The sequence below is a fragment of the Leucopleurus acutus genome (assembly GCF_964270905.1).
Source record: "Leucopleurus acutus genome assembly, chromosome: 8".
NCBI classification, from domain to species: Eukaryota; Metazoa; Chordata; class Mammalia; order Artiodactyla; family Delphinidae; genus Leucopleurus; species Leucopleurus acutus.
Genome location: NC_139151.1, coordinates 9904734 through 9920896, shown reverse-complemented (window position 1 = coordinate 9920896; position 16163 = coordinate 9904734). Strand labels below are relative to the sequence as shown.

The window sequence follows — 16163 nt, the reverse complement described above, 5'->3', positions numbered from 1 at the left end:
AATTGCGGCACTTACTACACGTAACTGTAATTGCTTCTTATTTTTCTGTCTCTCCTCAAATCCATAAGCTTCATTAGGGGAGAGACCACATCTGTTTTGCTCATCACTGCATAACCAGTGCCTGGCATGGTATCTGGCACTTAGTAGGCACTCAGTAAATATTTGAGTGACTGACTAAATATTATAATAATAATAGTAACAAAAATAACAATAGCTAACACTTCTTTGGTACTTATTGTGTGCCAGGCACTGTTCTAAGTACATTAGATATGTTAATTCATTTAACCCTCACAATAATCCTAAATATTATTATTATCACTGCTATACAAATAAAGAAATTATGACACAGAGATGTTAAATTACATGTTCAAGGTTATATAGCCATTAAGCGACAGAGTCAGGGTCTGAATGGGGATGGTGAATTCCAGAGCCTAGGTTCTTAACCCCTCCTCAATACTACCTCTCTTTTATATATGATTCAGTTCACATGTCACCTTCAGTGGAAACCTTCCCTTACCATCCAATCTGAGTTAGATGTTTCTCTTCTGTATCCCGTGATACCCCATATCCACCTCCACCAGAGCACCTATCACACTGCACTACATGGCTTGGTGTCTATTCCCATTATTCCATGAGCTCCTTGAGGACAGGGACTTTGACTTGGTCTTATTTTTCTTTGTATCCTCAGTGCACATGGTAAATACTCAAAGAACTTTTATGGATGGATCGATGGATGGATCGACAGATGGATGGATAATCTGAGCTGGACTATTAGGATTCATTTTCAGATCATCCAGCAGGTGGCAGAAGAAGACAAAAGCTGAGCGGAGGATGGCCTGTCTTACCTTTCACACTGGTCACTTTCTTCATGATGGTTTCCTGATCTTGGCACAGAGTCACTGTCACTGTGGCTCCGGATACTCCATAGCCCCAAATCACTGCCCCTGCAGGCTCCTTTTGCAGCACCATGTAATTATCGATGTAGGAAGCAAAGCGAAAACCAACATCTAAAAAATTTAGCAAACACTTAGGAGAGCATCGTTGGAGAGATTCATCACCAGATTGAATCTGGTTAAATGGCAAGGAATATACAGTCTTAATACATGAGAATTTGAAGATAACCAGTCCTTTTAATTTTCTAAAGTGAGAGCTTATTCCTCCTAATTAGCTAAGCAACATAACAAGAACAGTTTCCAGCAATATGCATCACAGTACAAGATGACCAATAAGGAAAACTCAAAAAGCCTAGGGCAACCCATTTACCACAAGCCTCCTCCCCTTCAAAGCTCTTCATCTTCCTTTGCTCTCAGGCTTGGCCCAAACACTTGACTCTCTCCCCCCAAAATCACCAAAATGCTCTTTTTATGCACCTCACAGACGGTATTTATGAGAAAAATAAACCATTTCCTTTCCCTACTTCCCATTACCACTCCCACTCCTCATAGCTGGGAATAAAGAAGGCTGCCTCTCTTCAACACAGCCTTTTCTAAACTTTTCCTCCCTCTTTATCTCCCCCTTTCCATCCTCTCAGTGTCAATTTCCCTCAATAATTCTCCTTATCGTGTTTTTTGACAACCCACTGAAAATTCTAAATAAACATTTATGAATATCTGCAACAAGTCTGCTTCCTTCTAAGGTAAATTCAGATAAATTAAGATGCAAAAAATAAGGTCAGTGAGAGACAGAAGGTCAAAGTGAACAAAAGGTCTTTTGTTGCAATTCACCCATTTCACAAGCTAAATTATACAAAAAGAGAATGAGCACTTTAAACTGTGGATTCTATTCTAGACAGTCACTAACAAGACTGAATAAGAATTCACTTTAACGATATCATTCCTATTTTTAACATCCAGCCTATATCGAAGTATTTTATTAATAACAAGCATCTATCCAAATTATCTCAGTGGGTTCCTCATCAAAACTTCATAAGGGGGAAAAAAAACTTTTTTAAGTTACATCCCAATTTGTCTGAACAAAACGGACAAAACTCCCTAGAAGAAAATAATTAACAAAATTAAGATTTTTTTAAAGGGTTTTAAACAAAAATGATTGGCAGGAAAGAGAATCAGAACTAACAAAGTTGACATTTTCCCCCCTGGAAGCTACAATGATGACAGCCCCTCAGGCTATACTTAACAGGGCAGCACAGCTAATGGGGTCTCCTACACAGACTTGGTGGCCTATTTTTCCTGCACTTCGAATAACAACCCAGTCCCTAGACATCCTCAGCTCTCTCTTAGGAGTTTGTTCCATCATAAAACCTACATGACAATCAAAGATCATCCGGAAGACCCACTGGGCTGGAGATGCACAGCTAGCAGGAGCAAAACGCTCTAAGAAGAGACTACAACAGCCCAGAATTGCATAAGCACGTTGGAGGGAAGGGAAGAGGCGCATGTGTGGGAAGGCCTTGTCTTGGGTAAGTGTTTTATATGGAACAAAACCTGAAAACCAAAGGCCTAAGAGCTGAGCAGAAAGAGGATGGGGTGGGGAAGGGATTGAAGAAAACTGGCTGCCGCAGGCATGAACCCAGGCGAATAAGGGGCTCTGGAGGTGTGCAGCCACCTTCTCAAATGTTGGGGAAAATACTTTTCCCAGTCAGTCTGTTTTCGACAACACACATCCACCGAACCTCTTTGTGCATGGCTCTATTCTGAGTTAAAGAATTTTAGAGGTGGAAAGAATTTTTTACACCCTGGGGTATAATCACGTTATTTACTGATCAACAGACTGAGACCCAAGTAGATTAGGTAATTTTTTAAAATAGCTTGCGCATTAATTCATTCAACAAACACTTAAAGATGCCTACTGTGTGCCAGGCACGATTTTAAGCATTGAGGATGTAACAGTGAAAGAAAGAAAAAAAAAGCAGGCAAAAATCCTTGCCAGCAGGGAGCTTACATTCTACTGGGAAGAGTAACTGTGTAACAAAGAGTAACTTCTTTGGCCTCAAATCACATAGGTAGTTTAAGACAGGACAAGAAATCAAGCCACCTGATTCCAAAGTCACTGCAATTTCCACTCTGCCACAGTTAGATACTGGTGGTAAATCACAGACAAGTCATATTCCCTGTTCTTATAAAGCTCACATTCCAAGCTGATAAGAATAGACAGTGGAATATTACCAAGGAATTGAGCAATGGACAAAACAGGAGAACAAGAAAGGAGGTGGGACTGGTAATTGTTTTTGTCAAATAAAAGACACAACATTTGATTTTTTTTTTTTAGGTCTTCAGTGTTTCCTTTGGGTGTTGGAGTAGAAAAACAGGAATTAGTGTTCTGGGAAGTTAAAAGTAGACTGACAAAATGAGGACAGTGGTTACCTCTGGTGAGGAACTGGTGGATGCACTAGGGAGGAATATCCATGGAGTCTCAATAAAACTGGGAACGTTCTAGTTCTTAAGCTGGGTGAAGCGCCTCGGGGTGTTCATTTTATCATTGCTACATACATGTTTGCACATTTCAACTACTACGTGATAAACATGAGCACAGGGGGAATGATTTGAAGGAAAGAAGTCAGGATATGCAACCAAATTAGGGAAGAAAATTTAGAGCATTAATAAATTAGAAAATAAAGTCATTGTTAATGAAGGTGATGTAACAATATGACCCAAAGGCAAAGGTAAAATAGTGATGTTAAAGTTAACAGCCTTTAACAGAAAAATTAATAGAATAAGGGCCCTATTCTCCTCTTTCCCTTCTCCCCACCTCATATACTGGACTCAAAGGTCACTGAGTGGGGATGAGTCAGGAAATGATATAAACTGCTGCTAGTTTTCACTTTTGTTAAACCCTGAAAAACCACTTAAGGGCTGCGGTTTGTCTGCATCTGGGTACTTTGCAGGTTCTTAGGTAGTGCAGTCATTTTTCTGCACTCTGTTCTCCCACCTCAACTTTCATTTCTTTTCTGTGACCCAGCATCCAGTCTGGGGTATTCAAATGACACGATATGACCTGGACAATGGTCAAAGTGAGTCATCCTCCTCCCCAATGCCATGCATATTATCCCACCAGCAGTGTCTGCGAGCTGCAGCAGGAATCAAAGCTGAGTCTTACATACTCTGAGCTAGTGAGGGGGTTGTATGCCTTAGCCCTAATCACCACTTAAACTAGGAAAATTTAATTCCCCCAAGCAACCCAGCCTGAAGCAAACCCTCCCCAGGGGCACCACTGAGGGGGCTGCACTGAAATGTTTTGGATGACTCAGTCACCAGTTTCCAAATATTATCTAACTAGCTTCGCCCCCTCCCCTTCGAGTTCCCCTGCAATTATTCAGACACTGAGGGCCTCGGTCTGGGCACATTTGGGCCTCCCCTCCTTAGATAACCCAACTCTCCCGCTGCCCCACATGCTGCAACATAGGGGCGGTGGAAGGGAGTGGAGGAAGCGGACAGGCCGGGGCTCCTGCCCAGCGGACACCCGCAACCGAGGCCCGGGTGGTGGAACCCGGCTCCTACCCGGAGTTCCTTCCCGGAGCTAGAGAGAAGGGCGCGGGGGGCGGTCCTGCGGAGGACGCGGTTATCTCGGAGCCCGCGCAGGCTGACGGACGGGCAGGGGTCGGGCCGAGCCCGGCCGCCTCACCTGCACTTGCGTCGGCCCGCAGGAGTAACGGCAGCACGAGCCCAAACACAAATCCCGGCGCGACCATGTTTGTGAGAAGCCCTCACCACAGCGCAGGTCTCAGGGCGGGGACGCCATCGGGGGCGGGGCCGTGGGGCGGGGCCTGATCAGGGCGGAAAAGGCCTGACTCCGCCCTTCCCAGGCCGTTCAGTCCGCGAAGCTGTCCGCGGCTTCCGGGAGGGCCCGTGCCTCTCCTCGGCCGCCGTAGTTGAATGGAAAAAACAAAACAAAACACGGTTTCCCGGCAACGAGAAAACACAACCTGAACCATCAGCTCCAGCTCTGAGAGACCTGAGAGGTGAGGCGGTTTACCCCGTTTCCTTTCCGAAATCGAGACCTCGCCTTTTCCCTTCGCCTCTCGTATTCTCTCAGGATCCCCGCCGCATTCTGGGAAGCCTAGGGCAGACTGGGAGCCAAGCAGCGAGTCCGAAATCCCAGATCCTCGCCGTGCCGCCCCCGACTAGACCAGTGTTCCCCCTCCGACCGCCCTCCACTCCCCACGTTAGTTCAGAGTCTTTTCCTTTTCACAACCCTAGAATGACTCAATGCCTCATTTCCTGTTCCCTCAAAATAAGAAGGAAAAACTCTATAGATTCGGCCTCATTAAACCGACTAGTCCCCCACCTAGACCCCTACCACGGCTTCCGGTCTTATTCGGCATTGATACTCTCACAAACAGGCCAGGTCCCTGAGTGTTGTTTGCAGACTCAGTAGCCCATCCCGCTGCTTAGCAGCTATCCTTATCTGACCCTTGTATTCCAAGACAGGAAGAGAAGACCGGGTCGAGACAAAACCAGAAAATGTAAGCATCCCCAAACTTTGCAGGCTGGAACTGCAAAATCATGACTTTGCCCCCAGCCGCTCTGTCCCCACTGCCCCTTCCAGAGTATATAGATGCTTCAACGAGGCATTGTACGTCATGCTTCAGAAGTGGAAGCTAAGGGAACGACTAAGTGTGAAACTTAATTCACTCGACAAATTAATTTCTGTAACAAGGACTAGGTTTTTTTTCCTCTGTTTTTATAATTTTAGACCTTAAACAGGGTCTTTTCGGCAATTTAAGATGAATTTTTAACAATCATTCTCTCTAAATTCCTGTGGGATAGGAAAAATTACCATTTTAAAGACAAAGAGGGAGGAAATTATTTTTAAAAAATAATTTCACCTATTAAATATTTTTAATATTCTAATAATGGAAAAATTCAAAACTCTTTGGAAGAAATGGATGGACTTGGGCTGTGTTGGGGAAAAAAAGGACTGAAGTCCAGAAATTTGGAGTCTCAGAAGTAATTTGTTGTCATAGTTGTGATTATATAAGTAAAATCAGACAAATTTAAAGACAGTACTCTTTAATGAATCTCTAGGTACAATAGGCAGTTCCTCCCAAGGAGATGTCGATTCCATTCTCCAACACCCACTACCGAATTCCACAAGGATTTGGGAATCTTCTTGAAGGGCTCACACGCGAGATTCTGAGGGAGCAACCGGACAATATACCAGCTTTTGCAGCAGCATATTTTGAGAATCTTCTAGAGAAAAGAGAGAGTAAGCTTTTTTAAAATCGGCATTTTTTAAAAAATAAGAGACTAAGCATTTGATTATGGTGAGACCTGCTTAAGACCATTCCTATTCCACAGAAAGCCTTTATGGGGCAGGTATCTTCAACTAACAGTTCTTGCTATTTGAAACAGCATGTGCCTTTTTGACAGGCTCTCTTAAATCACATTATTTCACATTATTGAAGATTACTGTTTATCACTCAGACCCTCTTCTTTGTATTTCTCATGGACACGTGGGGTGGAAGAGGAGCTCAGGAGAGCACCCACTCTAGCTGTCTGTTTTCCAACATGCTGTTCCTATGCCTCCCAGGCAGTTGACTGTCTATTCTTCTTGGGAGGAGAGTTTATGGTTTTCTTTACATTTTGACTCTTTTTACTTGAAAGTATTATTAAGTGTTGTAAAAAAATAATTCTGTACTCCTTAGATTCAATAAGTTGGTATTCACAGGGGTATATGAAACTGTTCCTCAATAAAGGCACAGAGAAAAACTGCTTTGAAAAGTGAACTTCCAGCTTGGGAAGGTAATTTATATTCTTTTTCTATATTTCCAAGGTTCCATCCTGTCCAGAGACTAAGATTCCTGCCAACTGTGACTCTTTGGTTGAGAGCTAAAGCAGAGTTTCTTCACTTCCATAAATAAAATTTCCAAATTCCCAGCTTTGACGGTTCATGACAATCAAGACCTGACCCACTGGTCAAAATGAGAATTATTACAGCTATAAGTTTCTATTAAAAACCCTGACTAGAACAACCATTTTGTTTAAGCTGTCATCATTACTTTTGATTACAGTATTCCAACAGAGTAGTAAAGATGACTAGAAATAGTCACAAGCAAATAAACATTCCATTTTTAATCATTTTACAATTTATTGTTACTTGAGGAAAGAACCCAAATATTCATCATAGAGGATTTTTTGAATAAACTTGAGTACATCTACACTACTGATTAATGTATAGCTGTAAACAAACAAACAAAAATGGAACGAGGAAGAGCTCTATGATGTTATGCAGTGACCCTCAGGATATATTAAGTGATAAAAGTAAGGTGGAAAAAAATGTATTTAGTATGCTACCAATTATCTAACAAAGAGGTGTTGATATGAATACATAACCATTCATTTATATTTTTTAAATGGAAGAATAAATCTTTAAAAAATTAACATTTACCTCTAAAAAAAAAAAAAAGCAAAAAAACATTTACCTCTAGCAGGAGAAGGAACAGAGAGCAGAGGGAACAGGACAGAAGCTAGACTTGTCTGAATACATCTTAAATTCAAAATCATATATGTTTCACATAGTTATAAAATAGAATTAAATTTTTTAATTGTTAAGCAATTTCTAAATTTAGAAGCAAAGTGAAACAAATGAACCTAACTAGTATTAAATGGGTAACATAACCACACAAAAAAGAATTATTTCAAGAGACTTTATAACACAGTACTTTGTGCATTCCTGGTGGATACAGCCTAAAAATAAAATGAAGTTTTTAAAAAAAATCTTAAATTGTTTTCAGTTATCACTGAAAATAATAATATTTAATAATATTATAGTGCAGTTATTCTGTAATTTTTATATATTGTAGAACATAGCAAATAAGTAACTGTCCTACTGTTATTAGGAATAGGATTTTTAGTGTAAGAAAAATGACATACAAATATAAAAATGAAAGAAGTTGATAAAATCCCATAATTCTAAATTTGAATTGAAAAATATCATCAGACTTCATGATATATTTTCTCTTTGAAAAGTGAAAGTATTATTTTCTAGCTCTCTATATTTTTTAAAGGCCTCAAAACAATGACCAACCCAGTCCCAGTGAGCACCTAGTCCCTAGACTTTGGCCTCCAACTACCATCTTCCAGGAACCAGAGCTTCTTGGAGAACTAACCAATCCCATAAACTGGGCAGGAAATATGCAAGATGAGCCTCAACACCTTGCCATTCCAGAAAATAAGAAAACTATCAAAGATTATGAGTTGTTTCCAAAGGACTCAGGAACATCTGAGCACCTGAATAAGCCCCTACTGGCCAATTTTGGACAATTAGAGCATCAATAAGATTAATAAATGCAGTGGATTGAAATTCGTTCAATTTGTTAAATATTCATTAATTCATAATTATTTACTAAAAAAGAAAATCAAGAAAACTCGTTGAGAGGATCCTAAGGAACCAACTGATTAATCTGAAAACTGGTAAATAAAGGAAAAGAATCAAACCTTTAACCTACCTTTTATGTAAGAACTGTATTTCAGGGTAACCAAACAGGGAAAGTATTTTTTATTGAGTACTCCAGAAATAAAGAAGTAATGATCAAATTAGAATATTGCCATTTTGCAACCCTAAAGAAATGATCTAAGCAGTCATCATCAATGGGCCCATAAAAATTGTATAAAGAGAAACAACCAGATATTATATATCTCCTGTCAGAATTATACCGCGCTACTTATGAAGTATTCTTGAAAAAAAAAACTCAAACCTGAATCAGATAAGACCTATAGATCTAATTAGCAATCTACAGGAAATTCAAAGGCAGAGGAACTTGGTAAAAAATCATAACGGGAATGAAATCAGATATCTAAACTGTGGAAAACTCCAAAGGAAAAATGACTCAATTTCCTCAACAAATAAATTGCAAGGAAAAAAATGTGGGGTGGGAGGTAGGGAGGTTTCAATTATAAGAGATTTAAAAGACATAACAAAAGGCTCTGTGTGCCCATTGTTTGGGTCCTGATTTGAACAAATCAGCAGTAAAAAAATAAATAAACAGGGCTTCCCTGGTGGCGCAGTGGTTGGGAGTCCGCTTGCCGATGCGGGGGACGCGAGTTCGTGCCCCGGTCCGGGAGGATCCCACATGCCGCGGAGCGGCTCGGCCCGTGAGCCATGGCCGCTGAGCCTGCGCGTCCGGAGCCTGCGCTCCGCAACGGGAGAGGCCACGGCGGTGAGAGGCCCGCGTACCGGAAAAAAATAAATAAATAAATAAATAAATAAATAAATAAACAAAAATATATTAGACAATGGGAGAAATTTGGATAGTTGATGATATTAAGGAATTATTGTTAGTAGTTTTAGGTGTGATAATGGTATTGTGGCTTTACATCTTAGAGATGCATACTGAAGCAAGTATTTGTAGATAAGATAGTAGGATGCCTGGGATTGGCTTGAAAATAATCAGAAGAAAGGGCAGGAAAGTGAGTGAAGTTACAAATAAAATAAGATCAATCATGAGATTATAATTGTTGAATCTGAGTAATGTGCTCATGGAAATTTGTTATTATCCTCTCTACTTTCTAAATCTGAAATTCTTCATAATGAAAAGTTAAAGAAAAATTCTGTTTAAATACTTCTATGTCAACTGACTACATAATATGCCTAATTTTTAAAAAACTTCTCCCATCCTTCACTTTTCCAAACTTCCTTACTATTTAACATTTATTTTTGTTACATTTTCCCCCATGTTTGCTAATACATAATGTTTCCATAGTTATATAACGATAAATTTCTATACTTATATTTAAGTATTAGCATTTGTTCTCTGTCTCTCCCATTTTACTGTAAACTCTGAAAGCAGCAATTAGGTTTTTTAACTGCCTTTCTAAATATCCTCAAGCGTTCATCTAATGTTTAATTCATCATCATATATTTGATAATCACTGGTTATATCTACAGCAGTAGGCTGTGTACAGCGTCAATAAAATTTTCAACTGGCAGTAAAGGACCTATAATTTGAAAAAGAAAACATTTTATGTTACTAGTCTACATTTACTTTAATGAACTCAAAGTAAGTCTGAAATTATTATATTTTTGTTATTTAGAAACCAACTTTGATCCAGCAGAATGGGCGACTAAGGTAGATGACCGCTTCTATAACAACCATGCATTCAAGGTATGGTCCCGTGAAGCTATTGGATTTGGTTAATTCTTCTTCCTGTCTCTGATACAGAGATTATTGGGATCTCCCAAAATCATGAATATTGTGAGAGGCATCACAAATATCTTATGAAACCTTTTTGATTGTGCTGTTCTTTCTGGCAAAAAATTCTTTTCTAAGGTTTCTGCATCGTGTACAGTACTTAGGTTAAATTTAAAGATGATCAACAGGAAGCACATACTTGAAAGTGAAAGAATAATTACTTTCATTTGTTGTTCCAATGTTATTGAGTATCACAGTGCTTATCAATAGCAGATACCCAATAAATATTGGTTGAATTAATGAATGATATTTCATAAAATAAAACACTTTGTCCAATTATTTCATTATCATTGACGTCTTACAAAAGACTGATTAGAATTAAAGATGGTAATGGTATAGAGTCTTCTGTATTAAGCCAATCTGTTCAGAGAGTCTATCTTCTCTTTAGCAGCATTCTCAGAACCAGTCTTTCTCAACCAAGACGCCTCAAAATAATTAAGCCCTAAGCCAAAGGCATCCATTGCACGTAAGGAATCAATGTCTCTTCTTTGTATCTAGAATGATTCTATTTATGTACCATCCTTTGGGAAATTGAGAAAAATAATCACTTCAAGATTCTGTGTTCTATGATCCCAATGAGGAAGGTTGAGAAAGGCTGTGTATGATCCAGCGTCATTGCCTCCAACTGGCAACTTGGTGGAAATTCAATCTCTGGCTCTACCCCAGCTAGAGGTTAAATTTTAACAAGATCCACACAGTAACTTGTAGGTACATTAAAATCTGAGAAGCAGTACTCTAGGCAAGTATGATAATAATTAGCCGTGAAGCAGCAGCAGATATTAGAATTAAAAGGAGTTAACAAAGGTCAAATTTTGATGGTGTTGCACAGTAGATTTGGGGGATTTCCTGAGGAAATCCCCCTGTCACTTATTCCATGAATTCAAAAGTGAAGTTCCATCCATCTGTGCCTGCCAGATATGAGGGTGTTCTGTTTATTTCCATTTAAGTAGATTCTCTGTGTTCATGTTTTATTGAAATCAAAGGAATAATGTTGAAAAATGTTAAATCTTATTCACATAGCAATTTTAGAGTGGTTTTTCTTCTTTTGAATTCTAAAGGCTTTATTTGATTAGCTTATATGTGCTTAAATTTATGTTTTATGAATTAAAGAAGCTCTTCCCATAAGGTTTTGAATTAACCATGCTTCTATTCTGGAGTAATATTTCAGTAACCATGTCAAAATAAATGGAGCTGGTTTCCATTTTTTTCTATTTAAATCCTTCCCTACAGCAAAACTTACTTCTTTGACTCAGTTTTTAATCTACAAACATCATTAAAAAGTCAACTTGACCTCATACTATGGAATACAATAGCATTTATTTCATTCCTGTTTGAGAAACTGTTGGCGCCTCTTTTTTATTCCTTGCTCAGGGTTCATTACAGCATCATATCAACTTTTAGTTTAAGACAATGGTTTGTTTTTAATATAAAACAATATTATACACATTCCAAAAACAAAAGATCAAACTTTTTTTAACCAATTCCTTGGTCTTTAATATTTGTTTATGCATATTCCCTTGAGAGTTTTCTTTTATCCCTTTTCCCAACCTACTTTCCTTGTTAAAAAATATGTGTTTAATTCCCACCACTTATCAATAACTTAAAGTAATATTTAATTACCTTTAAGCAGTTTGATCCAAGACTTTACTGTTTTGGAAATATTGTCTATTTGGCCCTCTCCCCTCTAGGAGGAAGAACCACTGGAGAAATGCGAGCCTGAAAAGGAAAAGTCTCAGACATCTATGGAAGAGGTGACAGCCTTAGTAAGTCATATTTTCCATGTACTATTGGATTCCTACAAAGAATGACATCCCTCAATTTAAAATTATCCTCCAAATATGAATCCAGTCTGTTATCCATATTGCTAAAATCATGATTTTGCTTTTTAGATAACTAGCACCAGTGATATACTAACTGGTGGATCAATTTTAGCCGTGCCTCTTATAAAGGAAAACTCATTGTTCCCCTTAAAAATAAAATCTTATTTTCCAAGATTATGGAAGAGATTATGGATGGGAAAATCTCCCCAAGGGGAAGAACAGACAAAAATCACAGCCTCAGTCTTTTTTTTTTTAATTTTTTATTGAGGCATAGTTGCTTTACAATGTTGTGTTAGTTTCTGCTGTACAGCGAAGTGAATCAGCTATGCGTATACATATATCCCCTCTTTTTTGGATTTCCATCCCATTTAGGTCACCACAGAGCACTGAGTAGAGTTCCCTGTGCTATACAGCAGGTTCTCATTAGTTATCTATTTTATACACAGTGGTATATATATGTCAATCCCAATCTCCGAATTCATCCCACCCCTTCCCCCCACTGGTGTCCATACATTTGTTCTCCACGTCTGTGTCTCTATTTCTGCTTTGCAAATAGGTTCATCTGTACCATTTTTCTTGATTCCACACATATGTGTTAATATACAATATTGGTTTTTCTCTTTCTGTCTTACTTCACTCTGTATGACAGTCTCTAGGTACGTCCACGTCTCTACAAATGACCCAATTTTGTTCCTTTTTATGACTGAGCAATATTCCATTGTATATATGTACCACATCTTCTTTATCCATTCATCTGTTGATGGACATTTAGGTTGCTTCCATGACCTGGCTATCGTAAATAGTGCTGCAGTGAACATTGGGGGTGCATGTGTCTTTTTGAATTATGGTTTTCTCAGGGTATACAGCCTCAGTCTTCATCCTTCAGATTCACCTTCCACTTCAGGAACTTTTCACTAACTGATGCTGTCATCACCACACAGTGGTAAAGGTTCAGACATAACAAAAGGAAGCTCATGGGGAATTGCATACAGCCAAATAAAATGGCTTTACACAATGAGTCCTACTCATCTTCCATGCATTTCGCTCTACAAAAATGACTTCCTGCCTGACAGCCTACATTCAAGCAACAATGGGTTAGGCTCGGTCCACTCTCAAAGATGCCTGTATTCAGTGGTGTGCTAAAGCCAGCTCTTAAGAGACAGTCATGCACATATGTACACAGCCCCGTGTTCAATAATATCACTTTGATAGCTTGAAATCAGCCACAGTGGGAGTATTAAGATCATGATAAATACTACAAATCAGGACCAATTTTTTTTTCTGGAGAGCTAGTTGTTAAACGTTTACCAGCATGTTACTGCCTATATGCTTCATAGTCCAGATTCAAGAGGACCAAGCCTAGTGAGAAAGAAGAACTCACAGTCTACAGTGTTGAAGGCCAAACTTCTGAGTTTCTTTTCATGTATTAATGTCCCAGTTAGTTACCCAATAATTGACACCCAAAATGGGCAATCCCCCTCCAGGAATACCTTACTTCCTACCCAGTGGGTCATAAGTTTACCTTGTAACCTTTGTAAGTCATCTCAGAATTATATCAGTGCAACTCAGTCAGCCTGACATTAGCATAAGATGCAGTGGGAGGTCAGGAAAGAAGGAAGGTAGTGTCATTTCCTTACATCTTTAATAGGTGCCCTTACACAGGTTTTTATGACTTTGAATTGAGAGCCCATTGATTTCCAACTTCAGCATAATTCATTTGCCCACATTAGGGCATCATCTCAGAGGATTTTATACCAATCTGTTTGCATATTAAAGTTTAAGAGCTAGGGGCTTCCCTGGTGGCACAGTGGTTGAGAGTCCACCTGCCGATGCAGGGGACGCGGGTTCATGCCCCGGTCCGGGCAGATCCCACATTGCCGCGGAGTGGCTGGGCCCGTGAGCCATGGCCGCTGAGCCTGCGCGTCCGGAGCCTATGCTCTGCAACGGGAGAGGCCCCAACAGTGAGAGGCCCGCGTACCGCAAAAAATAAATAAATAAATAAATAAAAATAAAGTTTAAGAGATAGATTTGCCTCTTTGCCATGGGGGGAGGGGGTGATTGAACAACCCAAAGGTCCATTAGTAGGAGAATGAGTAAATAAATCAAAGTATATCAGTACAATGGACTACAATGGTATCATAAAAAAAAAATAGGAATGGGCAGAATTATACACTGAATAACATAAAAAAAGGGAAAAAGGGAACCAAGATACATTGTTACATGGGAAAAGTAGCTGCAGAACATTGTGATTAGCATGATCTCATTTTTTTAATAAAAAGGCAAATATATACCCATATGAATACATTTGTATATAGAGAAATTTTAGAAGGATATATATACTCAATCCATAATGATGGGTTACCTTTTAGGTATAGGATTTGGGAAGTTGGAGAAATTTTCACTACCAGTGGTATTTAAGTTTTTAAATGTATATGTATCACTTTTTTAATTTAAAAAATATATTAAAAGCTATATGTCTATTGACCTGTACACTTAAGATCTGTGCATTTCACTCTCTGTAAATTATACATAATTTTTTTTTAAAAAGGAAGCTGTGTACAAAAATTCAACCAACCATGTTAAAACTGATTTTATTGGACTAAATGGATTCCTCTTTGGCATTTCACTTTAAATGTATGATTTTATTTGGCTAATCATTGAGAAATTAAAAATAATCCATTTTGTGTAATCATGATTATTTTGAAACAGCACATTTACTATTCTTCTTGGCTTTTTTTTTTTTTTTTTTTTTTTTTTTTTTTTTTTGCGGTACGCGGGCCTCTCACTGTTGTGGCCTCTCCCGTTGCGGAGCACAGGCTCCGGACGCTCAGGCTCAGCGGCCATGGCTCATGGGCCCAGCCGCTCCGCGGTATGTGGGATCTGCCCGGACCGGGGCACGAACCCGTGTCCCCTGCATCGGCAGGCGGACTCTCAACCACTGCGCCACCAGGGAAGCCCCTTCTTGGCATTTTTACCCTGCTTCAAGGATTCTCACTTATTTTCCCCCAAAAAATGTTGAATAGGAGCTGTTTTGCAGGGAAGAAGTTGGCAATGATCTTTTATTGCAGAGACATATCAAAGAGTGACAAAACAAGATGTCTGATATTTTGGCATTCACCATTTGGTACATATACAACGTGATGATATATAAAATTCCTTCAGGAAGCAACCCATCTCAATTGTTACATCCCTAAGTTGATTAAGTTTATACACTTATTTTTATAGCATCAAAATATGAGATGCTTAAGAAGTCTCTTACTTTTTCTCCTCTCTGAGAATGAATCTTCTGAAAAAGACAAGGACATGGAGGAAAATGCTGCTATCAAAATCCAAGCAGCCTTCCGGGGACACTTAGCCAGAGAGAAGGTAAAGAAAATGAAATCGAGTGATCTTCAAGAAAAAACAGAGGAAAACGAGTGAGGAGGCTGGCTTTACACCCCAGAAAACACGAAAAAATCCAAATCCATCAACCTTGTTGTGACTGTCTTATTTTTCTTAATAAGTGAGATTTGAGGTAGTGAAATAACATTTGTTGCTGTTGTGAAATCTGTCGCGAGCATGTGTTTAATAAACATGCCATTGAACCCATGCCTCTTGAAGACTTCTCTGAGATCATGAGTCTTATTTATACTTCTCCCAGGTCTATGTCTAGAGACCCTTGGATTTAGAGTTACAAAGCTGGAGTATCTGAGTTTTCAGAGATCTCAGAGGCTGTGTGATTCAACCATTATCTAATGAATAACTCCTCTCTATCACATCCCTGAAAAATAGTCCTTTGGCTCCTCTTTCACTCCCAGTAGTAGAGAATTCCACTGCTTTTCAAAGATAGTCCATTTAGTTTTTGAATAACTCAAATTATTAGAAGATAAGTTGAGTCAAAAATCTGTCTCCCTGTAAGTTTCACCCATTGGTTTTCATTTGTCATGTATGCAATCTTTTATTGAAAAAAAATGTATTGCGCACAATTCATGTGCTGGGATTTAGTAGTAAATATCTGCTTTTACACTCATGCAGCTGTTGACAGTTTTCTTTTTTTTTTTATTGTCTTGCTCTCCAGAACCACACAGAATAAGACTAATGCAAAAAACAAAAGTTATCATAACATCATAAATGCTCTCTTCTTTAGCTAAAACTTCCCAAGTTTCTTTAATGTGTAAAAGATAATACCTATTTCACAAACTCAGGAGCCTATG

The 16163-nt window shown here is 38.9% G+C and overlaps 2 protein-coding genes across 3 annotated transcripts in view; one reads left to right on the top strand and one right to left on the bottom strand.

Annotated features, from left to right (window-relative positions):
- Nucleotides 1–4671, bottom strand: part of SIAE (sialic acid acetylesterase) — a 35697-nt gene extending 31026 nt beyond the window's left edge. The window contains exons 1-2 of one of the 2 annotated variants that reach the window (XM_082845616.1): nucleotides 4582–4671; nucleotides 846–1007 (exon numbers count right to left, since the gene is read on the bottom strand). In XM_082845616.1, coding sequence (XP_082701742.1) covers nucleotides 846–1007; nucleotides 4582–4648 — 229 coding nt within the window. In that variant the 5' untranslated portion in view covers nucleotides 4649–4671. The remainder of the gene's footprint in view (nucleotides 1–845; nucleotides 1008–4581) is intronic. The other variant, XM_082845617.1, reaches the window with a different exon arrangement.
- A 180-nt stretch (nucleotides 4672–4851) lies between these two features.
- SPA17 (sperm autoantigenic protein 17) lies at nucleotides 4852–15569 on the top strand. Its single transcript, XM_082844341.1, has 5 exons — nucleotides 4852–4918; nucleotides 5985–6165; nucleotides 9993–10063; nucleotides 11839–11913; nucleotides 15247–15569. The coding sequence occupies exons 2-5, from the start codon at nucleotides 6012–6014 to the stop codon at nucleotides 15388–15390; spliced, it is 444 nt and encodes a 147-aa protein (XP_082700467.1). The 5' UTR covers nucleotides 4852–4918; nucleotides 5985–6011; the 3' UTR covers nucleotides 15391–15569.
- Nucleotides 15570–16163: the final 594 nt, after the last annotated feature.

Coding starts and splice junctions, on each gene's coding strand:
- SPA17 (XM_082844341.1), top strand. CDS start 6,012: ATGTCGATTCCATTCTCCAACACCCACTACCGAATTCCACAAGGATTT. Junction 10,064..11,838: donor ATAACAACCATGCATTCAAG/GTATGGTCCCGT, acceptor TCTCCCCTCTAG/GAGGAAGAACCACTGGAGAA. Junction 11,914..15,246: donor TGGAAGAGGTGACAGCCTTA/GTAAGTCATATT, acceptor CTCCTCTCTGAG/AATGAATCTTCTGAAAAAGA.